This window comes from Neoarius graeffei, chromosome 24 (assembly GCF_027579695.1).
Source record: "Neoarius graeffei isolate fNeoGra1 chromosome 24, fNeoGra1.pri, whole genome shotgun sequence".
In the NCBI taxonomy this organism is placed as follows: Eukaryota; Metazoa; Chordata; class Actinopteri; order Siluriformes; family Ariidae; genus Neoarius; species Neoarius graeffei.
Genome location: NC_083592.1, coordinates 52370898 through 52391487, shown reverse-complemented (window position 1 = coordinate 52391487; position 20590 = coordinate 52370898). Strand labels below are relative to the sequence as shown.

Genomic DNA, 20590 nt, shown 5'->3' with positions numbered 1-20590 from the left:
AACTGAATCTCAAGAGAAAGTGGGTCATGCAGCAAGACAACGACCCTAAGCACACAAGTCGTTCTACCAAAGAATGGTTAAAGAAGAATAAAATTAATGTTTTGGAATGGTCAAGTCAATGTCCTGACCTTAATCCAATTGAAATGTTGTGGAAGGATCTGAAGCGAGCAGTTCATGTGAGGAAACCCACCAACATCCCAGAGTTGAAGCTGTTCTGTACGGAGGAATGGGCTAAAATTCCTCCAAGCCGGTGTGCAGGACTGATCAACAGTTACCGGAAACATTTAGTTGCAGTTATTGCTGCACAAGGGGGTCACACCAGATACTGAAAGCAAAGGGTCACATACTTTTGCCACTCACAGATATATAATATTGGATCATTTTCATCAATAAATAAATGACCAAGTATAATATTTTTGTCTCATTTGTTTAACTGGGTTCTCTTTATCTACTTTTAGGACTTGTGTGAAAATCTGATGATGTTTTAGGCCATATTTATGCAGAAATATAGAAAATTCTAAAGGGTTCACAAACTTTCAAGCACCACTGTACATTAGAGTACAGTGCAATTCTTTCTCTGCATTTAACCCATCTGGAGATGTGAGCACAAATACCCAGAGCAGTGGGCAGCTTCACTTGGGGGTTATTAAGTGTCTTGCTCAAAAGCACTTCAGCCATTCCTACTGGTTCAGGGAATCAACCCGGTGACTTTTTGGTCCCAAAGCTGCTTTTCTAACCTTTTGGCAATGGTTAGAGAAGTACAATAAAATAATAAACCCAATATATGGAAAGGCATGCCCTAATGGTTAGAGACTCAGCTTTGAAACCAAAAGGTTGCTGGTTTGAGTCCCTGGACATATCCAGAGCAGCCCTGGGAGCAGTTGGGGGTTAGGTGCTTTGCTCAAGGGCACTACAGCCATTCCTGCTGGTTCAGAGAATTGACCTAGTGACCTTTTGGTTCCAAAGCTGCTTTTCTAGCCTTTAGACCATGGTTAGAGAATTACAATAAGACCAATATATGGGAAGGCATGGCCTAATGGTTAGAGGGGCAGCTTTGGAACCAAAAGGTTGCTGGTTTGAGTCCCTGGACAAAACCAGAGCAGCCTGGGGAGCAGTTGGGGGTTAGGTGCCTTGCCCAAGGGCACTACAGCCATTCCTGCTGGTTCAGAGAACTGACCCAGTGACCTTTTGGTTCCAATGCGCCTTTTCTAACTTTTAGGCCATGGTTAGAGAATTACAACCAAACAACAAGACCAATATATGGGAAGCCATGGGCTAATGGTTAGAGAAGCAGCTTTGAAAAAAAAAAGGTTGCTGGTTTGATTCCCTGGACATACCCAGAGGAGCAGTTGAGGGTTAGGTCCCTTGCTCAAGGGCACATCAGCCATTCCTGCTGGTCCAGGGAATCAAACCAATGACCTTTTGGTCATAAAGCTGCTCATCTTACACTATATATATATATATATATATATATATATATATGGGGTGGCACGGTGGTGTAGTGGTTAGCGCTGTCGCCTCACAGCAAGAAGGTCTGGGTTCGAGCCCCGTGGCCAGCGAGGGCCTTTCTGTGCGGAGTCGTGTCCGCGTGGGTTTCCTCCGGGTGCTCCGGTTTCCCCCACAGTCCAAAGACATGCAGGTTAGGTTAACTGGTGACTCTAAATTGACCGTAGGTGTGAATGTGAGTGTGAATGGTTGTCTGTGTCTATGTGTCAGCCCTGTGATGACCTGGCGACTTGTCCAGGGTGTACCCCGCCTTTCGCCCGTAGTCAGCTGGGATAGGCTCCAGCTTGCCTGAGACCCTGTAGAACAGGATAAAGCGGCTAGAGATAATGAGATGATATATATATATATATATATATATATATATGGTATAATAAATCAGGACTTGCTGTCCTTGGAAAATAATCAACTATAATGTGGTCACAGAAACTCTGCTTCACATTGGACTACTTCACTCCACCTCATCATTGATTATTTTCCTATAAGAGCACATTACTTATGTATGACATCATTAGCATTCTATTTTGGCCCTTTAATGAACCTAATTCTAGACATAATGAACCACAAAAAATGAAAATGTGTTTGTTTGTTTTTTCCTTCTCACTTCCTTGAAGATGTATCTGTTGTGTCTGTCATGGTTTGCTGATTTGATGATGCAGGCATCTAATGACATGTTTGTGTAATTGCTCAGCAAACCATTATCATTTCTTATTTATTCTGGACAGAAGGTGAAATGTGCAATGACAGGGCGCATAATAAAAAAGCCGCTGTACAAAATGAGATATTTTATTTGTAATATATTTATGCTTGTACACCAGTAAAATAAAATGCATATCTATAATTCCATCGCAATCTCAGTGAACAGTTAGACAGCATTCCGTTGACAGTCGCCACCTGTAAAAATCATGTTGTGACGCAGACAGAATGCTGCACGTTTCAGGGAGAAATAAACATTTTTATCTTTACAGAAATACTTATAAACATAAAAAAAACATAACAGTATTGAACAAATGTATCACTCTTTGAAGAATAACACTGGCAACGGAAATCTTCATCTCACACCTTTGACATTCTTGTGTGCTTTCGGTTTTGTTTTAAGCTCTTTCTTTCTTTCTTTCTTTCTTTCTTTCTTTCTTTTTTTTTAAGTGTGTTTTCTGTAGTCACTTTCTGGTCAGTGTAAGCTTTTGCAGGTAAAGGGGAAGATGATTCTCTCTGCGGTGTTGCTTAAACACGGCACATTTAAAGTTACATAGAACAAACATTTGGGCACTGAGTTTTTATATACATTAAATCATATGGGTTTTGTAAAGGCATCCATTTCTTTAAATGTGTCTTTAGCTTTATAATTTGTTCATTCTCAACCGTGCAGGTTAACCTCGCAACCCATTCTACAGTCTCTGTCTGTAACTTTAGGTTACCAAAGGTATGTTTTTGTGCCATTGTCATGAGCAAACGAAACTGATCTGAGAATTTGGTCCTCTTTAAACTAAGACATGGTTAATGACAACCAAAACATGGGAAAAAACAGAACACCCAATGCTCTAAGAGTAGATCCATGGCCCTTCAGACATGACTGATCTGATTTGGGCTTTTTTGAGCACTTTTTTTTCTTTTTAGCTGGTGCTGTTGAAGGTTCCATATCCAACAGGTCTGGGTGGAGTTTGTCCAGAGACTGATCTAGGTTGTTGGAAAGGGTTGCCAATGGCCCGTCATTAAGGCTCACTCCTTGCTTGGTGCGAGTGTCATTCTTTATCCGTTCGGTTTCTAGGACCTTTGTCTTCGAAATGTTCTCCTTCTCCTTCTGGGGGTTGTTTGTGATTTGGCGGCTGTTGTAAGATGAGGGGTCAGGTAGAGTCTTGCTGGAAATGATGGAGGATTTGTCGTTATCTGAAAGGCAGCATCTCGGAATACTCTCTCCCATGGGGTCATCAAAGGACAGGAACTTTCCAGAGTGAGGGGTGGTCTCGACACATCCTTCCAGGTCATTGCTTTTAAGCCGTTTCAGGTCCTTCCCAACAAGAGTGACTGGAAGGTGGCATTCAAGATCAGAGCTGGAACCTTTGAAGCGTTTGAACCAATCCCACAGAGGCCTGGCTCGGCAGTCACAAATCCACTGGTTCCCGTTAAGACGTAAATACTGGAGCGACACCAATGGTTCCATCGTCTCACCACTCAACATCGTGAGATTGTTGTAAAACAGAAACAAGGTAGTCAGCTTCCCGAGGTCGTTGAACGCCTGCTGCTGGACATGAACGATACGGTTTTGATGCAGGAGCAAGCGGTCTAGGTGGATCAAACCTCTCAGCATGTGGTCTGTCACCACCTTGATCTTGTTGTTGTGCAGGAACAGGTAGGTAAGGTTGGCCAGATCCACAAATGTGTCATCGTGCAGGGCTAGAAGGTTGTTGTCCTGTAAGTACAGGTACTGAAGTGAGTAGAGTCCGTGGAACACCCCGATAGGAAGTTCAGACAGTCCGCACCTGTGCAGGTGCAAAATGCGCAGCTTTGTCAGACCTCGAAAGGCAGAAGGACTGATGATCCGAAGGTTACTGTTGTCACCAATATCTAGCTCTTCCAGTCTCTCCAGGCCATAGAAGGCCCCAGACTCAATGTGGCTGATATTGTTGGAGTACATCCAGAGGACAGTGAGGTTATGCACAGAGCTAAAGCTGGTGGAACGGACCACTGTGAGTTTATTGCTCTGGAGAAATATCCGCTGGCTACGGACAGGGATTTCAGTAGGAATAGAGAACAGGCCTTGCTGCTGACAGGCCACGGTTGGTCTCGGTTCACTGTAGCATACACACTTTGCTGGGCAGCCATTCAACACTGGCACAACATTCAGCCATAGCACCAGGCAGAAGACTCGGCCTCCTGCGAAAAGAGGACAGAAGAACAAATGGGTTCAGTCTGCGCATATTAGTTATCATTTCATCTTTGTGTACCATCTCAACATACATCAAGGTTATTTTTTGCATATAATAAGGGGTTACAAATGCCATATGCCAGGTTTGTGGTTGTGTAGCATGAGAGAGAATAAATAGAAATTATATATATATATATATATATATATATATATATATATATATATTTTTTTTTTTTTTTTTTTTTTTTTTTGTGGTCATTGTATGTCTGTTAGACAGTACTGATAAAATGAGCAAGGTGTATATATATATATATCACGGGCAATTGCTCTAAGACAACGAGGGAGGCTCAGCCTCCTCTAAAAATGACGAACATCGTGTAGGATGAATTGCGCTAGGCTTATGTTATAGCCGACCTTATAACATTGCTATTTCAGATCCAGAATCATAGAAATATATGTGCTCAACCCACTACAGTGCGAAATCATTCCGTTATAACTTTCCCCAGTTCGCCTAATGTGTGCGTGAGTTTTTCCCCCTCGTGACAGCGCGATGCAGCCCAGCCTCAGTGCACTTCAATGGCATTTGGGAGCGATGCGCTTTTTAATATCAAAATGCAAGATGATTATTGGACAAATACTGCGAAAACGCCCGCCTACGGACTCCCAGCCTCACAGTGGGAGGGACATGGCAGTTTCCGCGAGGAGACTGGTGATTGGTGAAAGCGGCTGGATATTTTCTTTGATTGACAGCTCGTTTCAAATATAGACAGGCAGCGGTGAATCTCAGTTCAGTCCCATGCGGATTCGCAAGTGCTGTGGTGTATTGTAAGAGATCAGCTTACATTTCGATTTCATTCATTACATACAGTTTCTACCAGCTTTTTTAGTTTGTATATATTTTCATTGTAAATAAAGTGTAAATATAGTGTTGTCAAGTTTGCTATCTTAGTTCCAGAAATTTTGTTTATTTCAGTGATTGAACTTGAACTTGAGGGGGCTAGTAAGCTAGCAAGAAAGCTGCGCACGGATGCCAAGCATTGCTGATTTAATTTTGGCGAAGCCATTTGCCAGTCTTCCTTTCGAGGAAAAAATTAAAATTAAAGAGCAGGGTAGACCAACGCCTCAAATTGACTTGGTGAAAAAGGTAGGGAATAATACTCGTTCCTTTCAGCTCTCCTGGTACGAGAAAGTGAATTGGCTAACAGCAAGTGACCCACATCAACAACAGTAAATAGGCTACTTTAGTAATATGTCATGGATGGACCAAAAATATAGAATCTATTTAAAATGTTTATGCTGAGTATATTATATTGGAATATATATTTTTCTGGATATGAATTAAACACAGCTACAATTTGGAAAACATTTTTAAACAAAAACACAGCCGAGAACATTTCACACTACAGACCTGGATTAAAAGTGAAGGGTTATCAAAATTGTCAATAAAACATTTCTCAGTCAAAATAAGTAAAATATAGGGAAAGTGTCATTGAATGAAATGTGTGGCACCCAGCTCTATGTTTGGCTCCCCAAGGTCAGTGCTTGTGCCTATTCCAGAACACTCTGCTGTTACTGCTGAGGTTCCTGACAAAGAGCTGCTTTCAATAATGATCAATTTTTAAACAACATGCCACAATTTTAAAATATAAAATGTTAAAATATACCCCCCCAACACCACCATCATGTATATTGGACAGTAGGCTAATGGGCCAAAAGAACCTGTTATTTCACAGTTTGTGACCCTGCCAACAATCAGCCAGATCAGAGGCAAGAGTATGGGCAAAATTGATGTGTTTTTTCCTTTAAAATCTGGAAATATCGTAACCGACCAGCCTCCCCTGTTTGAAAGACTACCAGCCGCCACTGATATATATATATATATATATATATATATATATTTTTTTTTTTTAATCAATGTCTTCGTCAAATAATGCACTGTTTTGGAGACCCGTTTTATGACAAAATTGGTGCTGGTATTTCAATCCTATGTCACTCTAATAAGATTAAATTAAAATTTTACTCTAGTGTACTAATGGAAAGGCTTACATTCAAAGTTAAACACAGAAAAATATTTTCATTGTAACTCTTCCCAAATCTACGTGGGTGCCAATTAAAAATCGCGTCATGCGCATAACACTCTCAGACAGTGTTTAAAAAGCTATTTTTAAAATTAAATGTAAAAAGTCAGGCTATGTGTGTTAAATAGATATAAATCTGACTGCTGTCAAGTTTTTTGGCAAAAAAAAAATGCGATAAGTCTTTTATTTGGATTTAAATGTGCAGCCGTAACCCTCCGTCCAACTGTTATGCGTGAAACAGGTGCCCGCTAATTTCTACTCGGAAGTGTTAAGACTGAGCTAACTAGGTCATGGGGATCTCCAGACACACTCATGTGATGTCACTGCGCGAGACATCCGGGATGCATGTAATGGCAGCAAGGTCGGTGAAAGTCATCGTCTGTCCAACAAAATTATGGCCATGTTACACGTGTCACGCACCAGTGACTCCTGTGGTTTCAATTCATAAATATTTTATGAATAAAGTTCTTTTTTTTAATTTCTCAGGTTCAATAACAACCTTACAAAGTACATTTTAGTGTGTTATCACTACTCTGGCTCCGATAGTTTTTCCTGGGTGAAATCGACATGAAATTTTGTTCAAATGCTTGAAGCCAATTTCTGCATTTTAATTTTTTTTTCTGCGTGATATTTGAAATTATTTTATTTCTCTATAAAGAAGAGTTCCTATATTATTATTTCCCTTTGAGAAATCATGACTATAACTGTTTTTGTAAATCTTTTGGCTCAAAAATTAGCGTCCGAGTTACACACATGACGCCAGATTTTCACGGATTTTAATGTGGTCTCCTGCACAGCAGAGTGGGAGAGCTATCTCCTCCTTATGATCTATATACCAGGTACTATAACTAGTAATTATAACCCATATTTAAAGCTAGACTGCCTTTCAGATTTTTCAAGTGTAGGTCATAAAAATAATTTTCCCGGCACCTAATTATTTTTGTTTTGTGGACCGAAAGCTACTGAATTTGAATCACAGGCTTCTAATTTTATTAGTTTTTCTTTAATAGAAGAATTAATGAATTTAGGGCCACATGGCCCTAAATTCTCTGCTATTTTTTCCTGCTTCACCATGACCCAATTCAAGATACTACATCATGCAGCACGTGGTGGGCTTTCCCAGTTCACGCAAGGCATTGTGGGATACAAATTTGAAACAGGAGAGAAAAATGGAGGACGTGAGTGTGCGAATGAAACGTGAAAGGCCGACTACAGTAACGGAAAGAAAGCGAGAAGAAAAGACGTGATGTTATATACGAAGGAAAGGAAACACAGGACCAAACTAATAAATATCGGCGCTCAGCGAGCACCTCGGTGTGATCAGCTGTTCGTTTAGCGACAGAATGATGGAACGGTCAGTGCACGGTCAAAGGTAAACCGGCACATGCGCATGCACACACACGGACTTCCTCTGTCTGCTTGACTGCGCAAAGCGAGCGATTTCATGCACGTTATTTGCTTCAATCCCCTCAAATTAAACAACTTCCCAGCCACAGAATGTCCTGATATTTTGTGAGATATTACAGAAATAAACATATATCACAATGACCGCATTTCAGAGGGAACTAAATCTCACAGATTTTATTAAATTGAAAGGCTGTCTAGCTTTAAAGCTGTCCTTGCAGTTTTAAATTTAGAGTGGCATGTCACAAAGAGGTAGTAACCCCTTATCATAGAAAAAGCCATAGTTAAGCTTCCTAATGGGGCGCTATTTGAAACCCTCTCTGGTAGGGAACCCTGAAGGTGGGACAAACTGGTGCTTTATTACAAAAAAAAAAAAATGGAAACCAATTCATAGGGGGCAAATTTTGTGTAATGGGATCACACAAAGATTTCAAAATGTTCGAATCAGCATCCCCTCTACGTTTGCCAGTTTATCCAGACACATGCAAGCAACTATTCTGATTTGGGTTTGGTAACACCCTTCAAATTTGTTACAATTATCTGCTTCACAGCACAACACCTCAAAAATTGCCAGCTGTAGAATTCCAATTAGAAAAGCACTACCAGGAGATATCTTCGCCTTGGGACCCATTCCCATCTATCAGCCAGTGCAAGCATGAGGACCTAGGCTATTGGGAATGCTGATAAATTAAACACGGAAGTGGGCCTGGCACAAAATTAGCTGGCACTAAGAGGAGCAAGGGAACTAATCATCTTCCAACATGGCAGAAGGGTTGACATTTTAGTCTGTCCAAGGAATGATGAGTGCTTTGATGGGTCTTTTCATGACTTTGTGGCTGGATCGGATGTTAGATATACATTTTGGAGTTCTGGACTGTATTAAGATAAGATGGACTGGTAGCAAATAATCTGTGTAATCTTTCCCTGTGTCCGAAATCACTCCCTACTCACTATATAGTGGACTATATAGTGAGGTCACCATTTTGTAGTGTTGTCCGAATGTATCCTTGACTTGCAAGTGACGTCAAAGCAAAATAGAAACCTGGATGTTGGCCCTGTCGGTGGATATACAAATGTGAGGTCAAGCGACGTTCCATACAAAACATAGTCATGCGTGCGCAACTCTCTTTGTTTTTCCACTGCTTTAAGTGTTGTTTTAGCTATGCCATATCTTTGTGCCGTATATGGTTGTGGTCACAACAGTACTCGTGACCGTGGCACGTTCCGATTGTTAAGAATTCCGTCTATGATTCGGAAAGAGGGCGAGGAAACTCTGAGGTTTAGTACGGAGAGGAGATGAGTACGGCTGAACAACATCGGCAGGGCTGATGTAACAGAGGCTAAAACCACGGCACGGTGGTGTAGTGGTTAGCACGGTCGCCTCATGGCAAGAAGGTTCCGGGTTCGAACTCAGGGGCCTTTCTGTGTGGAGTTTGCATGTTCTCCTCGTGTCTGCGTGGGTTTCCTCCGGGTGCTCCGGTTTCCCCCACAGTCCAAAGACATGCAGTTAGGTTGACGTGCGGCAAGGTACCTAACCCCTTGTTCACCTTGACGTGAGCAAAGTACCGAACCCCTGACTGCTCCCCGGGTGCTTTGGTGTGGCTGCCCACTGCTCTGAGTGTATGCGTGTGTTCACTGCTTCAGATGGGTTAAATGCAGCGGATGCTTGATGCTGTGCTTGAAGTGTGCATGTGACGAATACAGGTTTCTTCTTCTTTTTTTTCCTTCTAAAAAAAACAGCTCGTGTTTGCAGTAATCATTTTATCTCAGGTGAGATTCAAAAGCTTTCTCGATAATATCATGGAAGAATTTTATTTCATGTTGCTAGAATTTTGCTATAAAATGAGTGTTCTCTTGGCGTGGTTCACTCAGTCATTGTTATAAGTTTAACACGTGTATTACCATTTCGCTTCTAGGAGCACTAGCAAAATTATACGGTAGAAACAACCCAGATTGGGCACCCACTCAGAAGATGGGCTATGTTTCGTCCAAGGTCGGACTTGATTCTTCAGCAGCCAAACCAGATAAGACGTGATATCTGGGTACTCGATGGTCAGTAGAAGCGTCTTATCTTCAGAAAAGTCTGACTTTTTAAAATAATATGGGTCAAACGCACACATATCTATCTTCTTTTTGTATCGAATCTTCGCTCGACTATTCAAATCGTGGTAATACTGACAAAATTCAGCACTGTTTACAGACAAGCGGCTGCCATCCTAGTTGCTTTGTATATCCACCATCGCGGCGGACGCTCATGACGTAGCACATTTTGATCTCGTGGTTGCAAGTCATCTATAGTGAGGATTATTACACCCTATATAGTGCACTCAAAGTATCCGACAATGCATCATGAAAAGTAGTGTACAACCGATGGTCACTAACCAAGCAATAAATACCATCATGCATTGCGGTCATGCTGAAAGAAAAAAAAAAGTGTGTTGGGGTGAATGGATGGAGGAAGAAATACATTATAAACGGACATTCAAATACAATTAAACTAGTAAGAGAATAGAAAATAAACTAAAATAAAATAAGACAGATAAAATACAAGAAGGGCGGCACGGTGGTGTAGTGGTTAGCGCTGTCGCCTCACAGCAAGAAGGTCCTGGGTTCGAGCCCCGGGGCCGGCGAGGGCCTTTCTGTGCGGAGTTTGCATGTTCTCCCCGTGTCCGCGTGGGTTTCCTCCGGGTGCTCCGGTTTCCCCCACAGTCCAAAGACATGCAGGTTAGGTTAACTGGTGACTCTAAATTGAGCGTAGGTGTGAATGTGAGTGTGAATGGTTGTCTGTGTCTATGTGTCAGCCCTGTGATGACCTGGCGACTTGTCCAGGGTGTACCCCGCCTTTCGCCCGTAGTCAGCTGGGATAGGCTCCAGCTTGCCTGAGACCCTGTAGAAGGATAAAGCGGCTAGAGATAATGAGATGAGATGAGATGAAAATACAAGAATAAAAGTTACAGTGCAGAGGGAGGAATTAATCAAAAGTCTCAAATTTGATTTAAGAAAAGGCAAAGAAGAAAGTATTCAGCCTTGATTTTAAAAGAACTGAAAGATGCAGCAGACACAAAAGTACATTGTATTTATTAATGTGGTAAATACGCTCAGTATAATATGTATTTATCACAAAAATACATGCATGTATTTACCAGCCGATTGATCTGGCGTGTTTCAATTGTGCGACAGCGGTGATGTAAATAACGGCACGACGGAGTAGTGTCCAAAAGTATTTTTTCTTGAGCTCACTATATAGTCCTCTATATCGTATGGTAGTTCCCTATATAGCAGGGCTTTGAACCAGAATTTTTTTCCTGTTGGTTCGTTCCGAACAGAAACAGAATTTTAACGTTTCCGGTTTTGGGTTTCACCATTAAATAGACGTTCCTGAACCGGTTAGAACAAAAAAATTTCGTTCCCGGAACGGGTAATTACATTCCCTGTCAGCTGTTTAACAAATGGCTATAAAATTATGTCTCTGTCTCATCCAGCTTAAGCCAAATGTAGGCTAATTCTATTACAACCTTCATTAAATAAGACAATAAATAATTCAAAACAATTATTATTTCAAATGTTGGCGATTTGGATTCTCAGTATGTCTTCCCATCTACACAAACAGAAAAAGTGCCAAAAATGAAAGATAATTCGTTTAGTGTGTTACCAAAGGCTAGTCAGGCCCTATGCATTGATAGGCTAACAGAGGTTAACATCATTTAATGTTCGCGAGCCTCTCATTAACGTGGACAAATATATTGATATCGTGTTTGAAACTGACGTTTTTGAATAACGATAGACTGCAATATTTACCTCTTATTTAAGATGTGGAGACGTGATAGTAGTCCACCCTCCCGCTCTCTCCATTCAGTCAGCGAACGTCACACAGGAAGTGAACCCCAGCGGGTCATAGAAACTTGCGCAGGAGAAGAATGACTTTTTTATTTGTAGGCTACGGAAACTTTGAGGAACGAAATAAAAACCGGTATTAACCGGTTACCATTATTTTTAATAAGCGTTTCTGTTCCGGAACATAAAAAATAATAAAGTTTCTGGTTTCGTTTCTGTTCCATGTGAAATAGAAAAAGTTCACGGTTTTCGTTTTCGTTCCTTGAACCGGTTCAAAGCCCTGCTATATAGTGAGTAAGGAGTAGTGAACAAGTGAGTGATTTCAGCCTGTGAACAAATTCTGAATTTAACCAGGAAATTGTGGAGAGTCCATTCGGTACCAGGTTGCACGACGGATGAATGAGCAGAAAAACATGGAGATATGAATGTTTGTCGAAGAAAATGTTTTAAATGCCATGGAAATGCATTTTTCTACCCTATTATATCCAGACCAAGAAAGAAAAAAAGAAAGAAAATTACTTTCCTTCATATCAACCAATAGGCAGAAAAGTACAATATGTTGAATAGAGATAGAAGCATGGCCACATTTCTAGCATCTTGCCAGCCCTCGGCTCATCTCTGTGTCTGTCCCTCCATCCTGCAGCTTGTTAAATGGAGCTTGCTTGAGGCTTGACAGCAAGCCTGTGCTACACTTTCCCTCAAAACCTGTCTTCTTTCTTTCCCTCTTTCCCTCCCTCATCCCCTCTCCCATCAGCCTCCACTGCCGGAAAGCTGTCAGACTTTCACTCTTTCTGCTTCGCAGCGGATAAAAATATTCTATCGCCAGGCTGTTCTGCGTTAGGCTTCATAAATCCATCAGGCCTACTTTTTTTTTTATTTTATCTGCTAGTCATTAGCAGACTATGCACACCCTTACACAAAGCACATAGCCAAGATTTGCTTTCAAAGCACCCTTTTCTCTTTGCCTTAGCCGCTTGTGCTAACCTGCACGCAACGTCTCGTCTTTCATCTAGTTAGTTTTAATGGGGTTTCTTGAAATGTACTCCAATTATTTTAGATCACTGTCTGGTCTTCTTTATCTCGATGGCCACATGTCCGTACCCTTTGTGGTTAGTCATCCTTGATCATAAAAGTTCGTTTGATTGACATCAGCCACACATTTCTTTATTATTTCATCCATGTTTTCCTCTGATCAAATTCTCTCTTCTCTGATCCGCATCATCAGATACCCTTTCTCCTTTCACCCTCATCTTTCATACTCAGAATAGGGGTTGCATAGACTAGACTAGTTGTCTAATTTGTACATGCACTAGTCGGCACTGTGGGAAGCTGTCAGCTAGCTGGGGATGTGGAAAAAAACAGTGAGGCAGATAGTAAAGAAAGCAAGCTAGGTGTACTTTGTTAATCCTAAAACATTTTTGAGGAGATAAAGCCAATTCTACAGCCAACTCTTGAAGCTTATGCTAGGAAAAGTCTTTATTTGCTGGTAACACGTTGATATCATATTGCATTAAGGGCAAATATGTAAACAGGACGGGCAGCACGGTGGTGTAGTGGTTAGCGCTGTCGCCTCACAGCAAGAAGGTCCTGGGTTTGAGCCCCGGGGCCGGCGAGGGCCTTTCTGTGCGGAGTTTGCATGTTCTCCCCGTGTCCGCGTGGGTTTCCTCCGGGTGCTCCGGTTTCCCCCACAGTCCAAAGACATGCAGGTTAGGTTAACTGGTGACTCTAAATTGACCGTAGGTGTGAGTGTGAATGGTTGTCTGTGTCAGCCCTGTGATGACCTGGCGACTTGTCCAGGGTGTACCCCGCCTTTCGCCCCTAGTCAGCTGGGATAGGCTCCAGCTTGCCTGCGACCCTGTAGAAGGATAAAGCGGCTAGAGATAATGAGATGAGATGTAAACAGGACTGTTTTTTTTTCCATTAAACTCCCATCTGCACCTGAAAGAATTCCTCCTGTAGTTATTTTTTGTTGTCCTTTAACACTAAATAAAAAGTAAAATAAACTAGATTCATACTGTAACTAAAGTCGCAGCGATTTGTGCTAGGTCTTACAAACCGGGACGTCTGGTCACCGTACCCTATAGATCCGGAATGGTAAGAGATAGAGAATGATGCTTAATGAGGAAAAAAATCCTGTTTTTCATGGATCATTCTGGTTCGGTGATCCTGATCAGTACCAAAAGTCATAGCAACTTAATTCAGCACAGAGGTATTCTTCGTGTGAAATTTGGTTATGATTGATTGGTTGAAAACTGAAGGAGAAATAAGTGATTGATAAAAGCCTGTTTTTCATGGATCATTCTGGATCAGTGAAGCAGATCAGCACCAAAAGTCTTAGCACTGTAATTCAGCCCAGATGTATTTTCCTGTGATATTTGGTGATGATTGGTTGAAAACTGAGGGAGAAATAGCATCCTAAAAAACATAATAATAATAATAATAATAATGTAGAAAGATCCTGAGTGAGAGTAACAATTTGCACTACCACTGAAGCACAAATTAATTCCTTTGCACTATCGGAGCCAGTGGTTGCGCATCACTATCCAATGCAGCTCAGCTAGTTTAGAGTTAGAACAGACGCACATGGCAACTCAAAAAAGCCGATCCAGACTCATTTTTGGATGCTACCGAAGCTGCTGAAGTGCACTTTGACATGTTCATTGGTGCACAAATAAAATGCCCTCAAAAATAGTGATTTCCGGAACCCTTTTTTGCTTTAAAGGGGTACCAAATATAATATATACAGTTGCTGATGTGACAAAGTAACGTATTCTTAAGTATTCTATCAAATTTATATACTAGAAAACAACGAAATATCTTGGTAATTGTAAATATAATAGTCGGTACGCTAAACGGCACAAGAGTCGCCATTTTTAAAAGACCGTGACGTCAGCGCTACCCACTGCACTAGGAGAGAAGCGTGTAATCATGGCGTCGGGCGCATCAAGTGAAAGCGACAGCTCTGTCGAATCATACGAAGAGATCCTGCAAGACACACTGCAAGCAGGCTATGGCTTAGAAGGGTACCAGTTTGAACCTAGGAGAGGTACTCTCGACTCCGGTGATGAAGAAAGAAGAGAAGAAAGCTCGGATGACGGCGAGGATGAGACTGATGTTGACCATGGGCATGGCGAGCGTGGGGCAGAGCGTCTGCGTGCAGGTGACACGGCGTGGTGCTCGTGCGGAAAATGTAACGTGGAGTTGCTCACGAGTCCAGCAGAATTTATTTGCTGCAATGAGATAGGCGCCACCCGTGGACTTGCGAAATCGTCGCAAGAGGCAGAAACAGGTATTTCCATTGAAATAACACACACACACACAGTGGCATAATAGACTATACTACTAGTACTACTACTAGTTTTTCAGCGGAAACGAGTGAAAAGACACGTCTGGAGAATCGTTATGCTTTCCATCGGTCCTGTTATTACACCCGAAAGCAACACACTGTGGCATTGTGTAGCCGATCACTTACAATTCATCCTACTTTCCGATAGCACACGTGCTATTCCCAACCTCAATGAGCCAACACAACTGGGCACATACATACGTCATGAGTGTTACGCAGAGAAAATGAACGTGCATTCTGATTGGATAAAATTAATATCATGGCGGGCTGTTCAAACTGCGGAAATAGTTTGCTCGAGCTACTTTCAAAACACTATAAAACTTTCCAACCTTAGAACAAAAAACTTTTGTAAGTCTTGAATAAGGCGGCACGGTGGTGTAGTGGTTAGCGCTGTCGCCACACAGCAAGAAGGTCCGGGTTCGAGCCCCGGGGCCGGCGAGGGCCTTTCTGTGCGGAGTTTGCATGTTCTCCCCGTGTCCGCGTGGGTTTCCTCCGGGTGCTCCGGTTTCCCCCACAGTCCAAAGACATGCAGGTTAGGTTAACTGGTGACTCTAAATTGACCGTAGGTGTGAATGTGAGTGTGAATGGTTGTCTGTGTCTATGTGTCAGCCCTGTGATGACCTGGCGACTTGTCCCCGCCTTTCGCCCGTAGTCAGCTGGGATAGGCTCCAGCTTGCCTGCGACCCTGTAGAGCAGGATAAAGCGGCTAGAGATAATGAGAATGAGATGAGAGGCTGTAGCTAATACCAGCCAAGATGCCCATAAAATCGTAAATATGACAGGTGGCACCACCATTTTGACAACTTTTATGCACACCCACCTGGGGAACATTGTTTGTGAGTTTGATCGAAATCCAATCAATCCCGTCGGAGGGGTAGAGATTTTTGTAAATTGTGGACGGACGACGACGATGAACGGACGACACGTGATCGCATAAGCTCATCCAGCTTTGCCTGCAGCCGTATGAGCTAAAAATGAGTAGCTCTAACTCAGAATAGTTCTAGAGCCTTTAAACATTAAAAGCTGCATCTAACAGTGTAATTGCTGTACAGAATAACATCCTTGAGAGTTGTTTGATATTGAAAAAGCCCCTTTGAATTGCCTTTCAAGTATTCTCTAATTAGAGAAAGCATGATGCATAATGACACATTTTTTTTTTCCCTAATTCCACAGCTTGCGGATTTCACACTGCGGAAGAGCAAGGCGGTATTCTTGAGTGACAAGATTATTAGGATGCCTCTTAGCATGACGAGGACCTCCCTGGTTCATTACAGGGGAAGCTGAACACCAGCACTTGGCTTTGCATGAAATGCATTGATTGCTGTTCTCTCTCTCTCTCTCTCTCTCTCTCTCTCTGGGAAAAACCCCACTCATCCTGATAAAAGAATTTCAGAGAGACGAGCACCACACCACCGATGAACTAGGACAAAAAAAAAAAAAAATCAAAAGCACTTCTCTAGCGTCTAATTAAATTATTTGTGAGGACAACAGAACAAGAAACACTACAGAGCAGGCACTTGAGATAACCGGGAGTGCAGAAGGGGAGAGAGACAGAGGGAGGGAGGGATCTTGTTGACTTTGAGCAGTGAAGTGTGGCAATCCTTGCTGCTGTGTTCATTTGCATGTGTCCCTGTAGAGCGTGGGGTGAATACAGAGACCTTTCCAAGTTTATCTCCTCCTCACGAGCACAGTGCATGGCCTGCCCATTTTCTAACCACAATTGTCCTGATACCACCAGGGGCATGTCAAGAGGGGGACAATACATGCCCCGTGGGACTCGAAGCTTTATTGATCATGTTTGGAATGAATAAGAGCTTGCAGATGAGTTATAATGGGCTAAAATGCTGAGAATCACGAAACCGCTGTGCTCGCTAAGGTTGATTGCTTCTAATAGATGGTTAGAGTAGACACTTTGCTCAAACATTAGTGAACCATGAGTTATCCTCGCTGCTACTACGCAGATGATAATCATTGAATCAAAACGTATAATTATCATATGCCTGACACCACCTGGGAGACGACTTGAGCCATAGAAGTCTCCTGTCATGATAAAAAGTCTGAACATGAAGTTAGTCATGTGACCCAAACAAAATGTGAAAGCACTAGACCATTAAACTGCATTATGAAAATGTCCTCTTTAAGTGCAATAGTCTTATTATTTTTTTAATTCCTCACTTCTACAAATGACATGGAAGATATGTAAAGCGTGATCAAATTTACAACCCCAATTCCAAAAAAGCTGGGTCAAACATAACTAAAACCAGAATGCGATAATTTGCAAATTATGGAAACCCTATATTTCACTGAAAATAGTACAAAGACAACATATCAAATGTTGAAAGTGAGAAATTTTATTGACTTTCAAATTTTGAATTTGATGTCAGTAACGCATTTCAAAAAAGTTGCGACGGGGAATGTTTCATTAATGCTGAATGATATATATACGTTTCAGAGCAATATCCTGCCATCCAGACAAAATCTTTTTTCAGAGAAGGCCTCCCTTCTTTCAGCATGACAATGCCAAACCGCTTTCTGCACATATTAAAACTGCATGACTCCGGAGTAAAAGAGTCTGGGTGCTAAACTGGCCTGCCTGCAGTCCAGACCTGTCTCCCATTTAAAACATTTGGCGCATTATAAAGCGCAAAATACCTAAAAGGAGACCCCAAACTGTTGAGCAACTGAAATTGTATATCAGGTAAGAATGGGACAAGATTTCTCTTTCAAAACTATAGCATTTGGTCTCCTCAGTTCCCAAACATTTACAGAGCGTTGTTAAAAGTAGAGGTGATGCAACACAGAGGTAAACACGCCCCTGTCCCAACTTTTCTGAAACGTGCTGCTGACATCAAATTCAAAATGAGCATATATTTTTCAAAAAACAATAAAATTTCTCACTTTCAACATTTGATATGTTGTATTTGTGCTATTTTCAATGAAATATAGGGTTTCCATGATTTGCAAATTATGGCATTGTGTTTTTATTTACAGTTTAAACAGCATCCCAACTTTTTTGGAATTAGGGTTATAAAGGTTTAAGTCGTAGCCTCAGCCCTAAGTATTAAGTGGCTGGGAATATCCATTTGGAAAACTGTATTCCGCTCCGAAATGTCAAACCCACTGAAATGTTAAAAAAAGACTAATTTTACCAAATGCACCTTTCTATGTAACAAATGTTATGTTAAATAAACTTGTCCATAAAGCAGTATGATCCAAACATTATATTAATGCCAAATGATCATAAGATCATATGACATTTTAATATTATATGCCCAAAATGTTTTGTTTCAATCAATATAATTGAGGTCACATGACCAAAAGGTTGATTCCATACAAACATGACATTTTGTTCAAAACACTTGACCATAGGAGAATATTATATGACCAAATTGTTATAAGATCACCAAGTTCTACATCTAATTTCATCAATAAAGCCATATGACCCAAGCAATGTGCTAAATCCATATTACTAAAATGTCATGTTAATGCCAGATAACCATTAAATAACATGAAGACCATTAAATATCATGTTTAAGCCACATTAACATATAAGCATATGACTAAAATCTCATTAAAACTATAAAACCAAATGTTATATTTAATCAATATGACTATGAAGTGGGTGGCACGGTGGTGTAGTGGTTAGCACTGTCGCCTCACAGCAAGAAGGTCCGGGTTCGAGCCCCGTGGCCGGCGAGGGCCTTTCTGTGCGGAGTTTGCATGTTCTCCCCGTGTCCGCATGGGTTTCCTCCGGGTGCTCCGGTTTCTCCCACAGTCCAAAGACATGCAGGTTAGGTTAACTGGTGACTCTAAATTGACCGTAGGTGTGAATGTGAGTGTGAATGGTTGTCTGTGTCTATGTGTCAGCCCTGTGATGACCTGGCGACTTGTCCAGGGTGTACCCCGCCTTTCGCCCGTAGTCAGCTGGGATAGGCTCCAGCTTGCCTGCGACCCTGTAGAACAGGATAAAGCGGCTAGAGGTAATGAGATGAGATGAGACTATGAAGTCCTATGCTCCAAATATCATGTTGTAAAATCTGACCAATAATAAGCCAGAAACCAATGCAGCACAAACACCAGATAAACACACCACAAAACATAAAGCATGGCCATGAAACCAAATCACTAACAAGTCACAGTAAAGGCATATGACCATAAAACTATATAACCAAAATTATATATTTAATCTATACGAGTATAATCCAAGACGACCCAAACATTAGGTTAAACCCACACGACTAAAACACCATGTTAAAGACCATGAAGCAAAATGAGCACAGACATATACAGTGGTGCTTGAAAGTTTATGAACCCTTTAGAATTTTCTATATTTCTGCATAAATATGACCTAAAACATCATCAGATTTTCACACAAGTCCTAAAAGTAGATAAAGACAACCCAGTTAAACAAATGAGACAAAAAGATTATACTTGGCCATTTATTTATTGAGGAAAGTGATCCAATATTACATATCTGTGAGTGGCAAAAGTATGTGAACCTTTGTTTCAGTATTTGGTGTGACCCCCTTGTGCAGCAATAACTGCAGCTAAACGTTTCCGGTAACTGTTGATCAGTCCTGCACACCGGCTTGGAGGAATTTTAGCCCATTCGTCCATACAGAACAGCTTCAACTCTGGGATGTTGGTGGGTTTTCCTCACATGAACTGCTCGCTTCAGGTCCTTCAACAACATTTCGATTGGATTAAGGTCAGGACTTTGACTTGGCCATTCCAAAACATTAACTTTATTCTTCTTTAACCATTCTTTGGTAGAACAACTTGTGTGCTCAGGGTCGTTGTCTTGCTGCATGACCCACCTTCTCTTGAGATTCAGTTCATGGACAGATGTCCTGACATTTTCCTTTAGAATTCGCTGGTATAATTCAGAATTCATTGTTCCATCAATGATGGCAAGCCGTCCTGGCCCAGATGCAGCAAAACAGGCCCAAACCATGATACTACCACCACCATGTTTCACAGATGGGATAAGGTTCTTATGCTGGAATGCAGTGTTTTCCTTTCTCCAAACATAACGCTTCTCATTTCAACCAAAAAGTTCTATTTTGGTCTCATCCGTCCACAAAACTTTTTTTTCAATAGCCTTCTGGCTTGTCCACGTGATCTTTAGCAAACTGCAGATGAGCAGCAGTGTTCTTTTTGGAGAGCAGTGGCTTTCTCCTTGCAACCCTGCCATGCACATCATTGTTGTTCAGTGTTCTCCTGATGGTGGACTCATGAACATGAACATTAGCCAATGTGAGAGGGGCTTCAGTTGCTTAGAAGTTACCCTGGGGTCCTTTGTGACCTCGCCGACTATTACACGCCTTGCTCTTGGAGTGATCTTTGTTGGTCGACCACTCCTGGGGAGGGTAACAATGGTCTTGAATTTCCTCCATTTGTACACAATCTGTCTGACTGTGGATTGATGGAGTCCAAACTCTTTAGAGATGGTTTTGTAACCTTTTCCAGCCAGATGAGCATCAACAACGCTTTTTCTGAGGTCCTCAGAAATCTCCTTTTTTCGTGCCATGATACACTTCCACAAACGTGTTGTGAAGA

General features: G+C 41.6%; 1 protein-coding gene across 1 annotated transcript in view; it reads right to left on the bottom strand.

The window, feature by feature from the left end:
* Window positions 1-2315: 2315 nt before the first annotated feature.
* Window positions 2316-20590, bottom strand: part of rtn4r (reticulon 4 receptor) — a 212881-nt gene continuing 194606 nt past the window's right edge. Inside the window, exon 2 of the mRNA XM_060906770.1 lies at window positions 2316-4377. Within this exon, the coding sequence (XP_060762753.1) occupies window positions 2990-4377 (1388 nt within the window). The 3' untranslated portion in view covers window positions 2316-2989. The remainder of the gene's footprint in view (window positions 4378-20590) is intronic.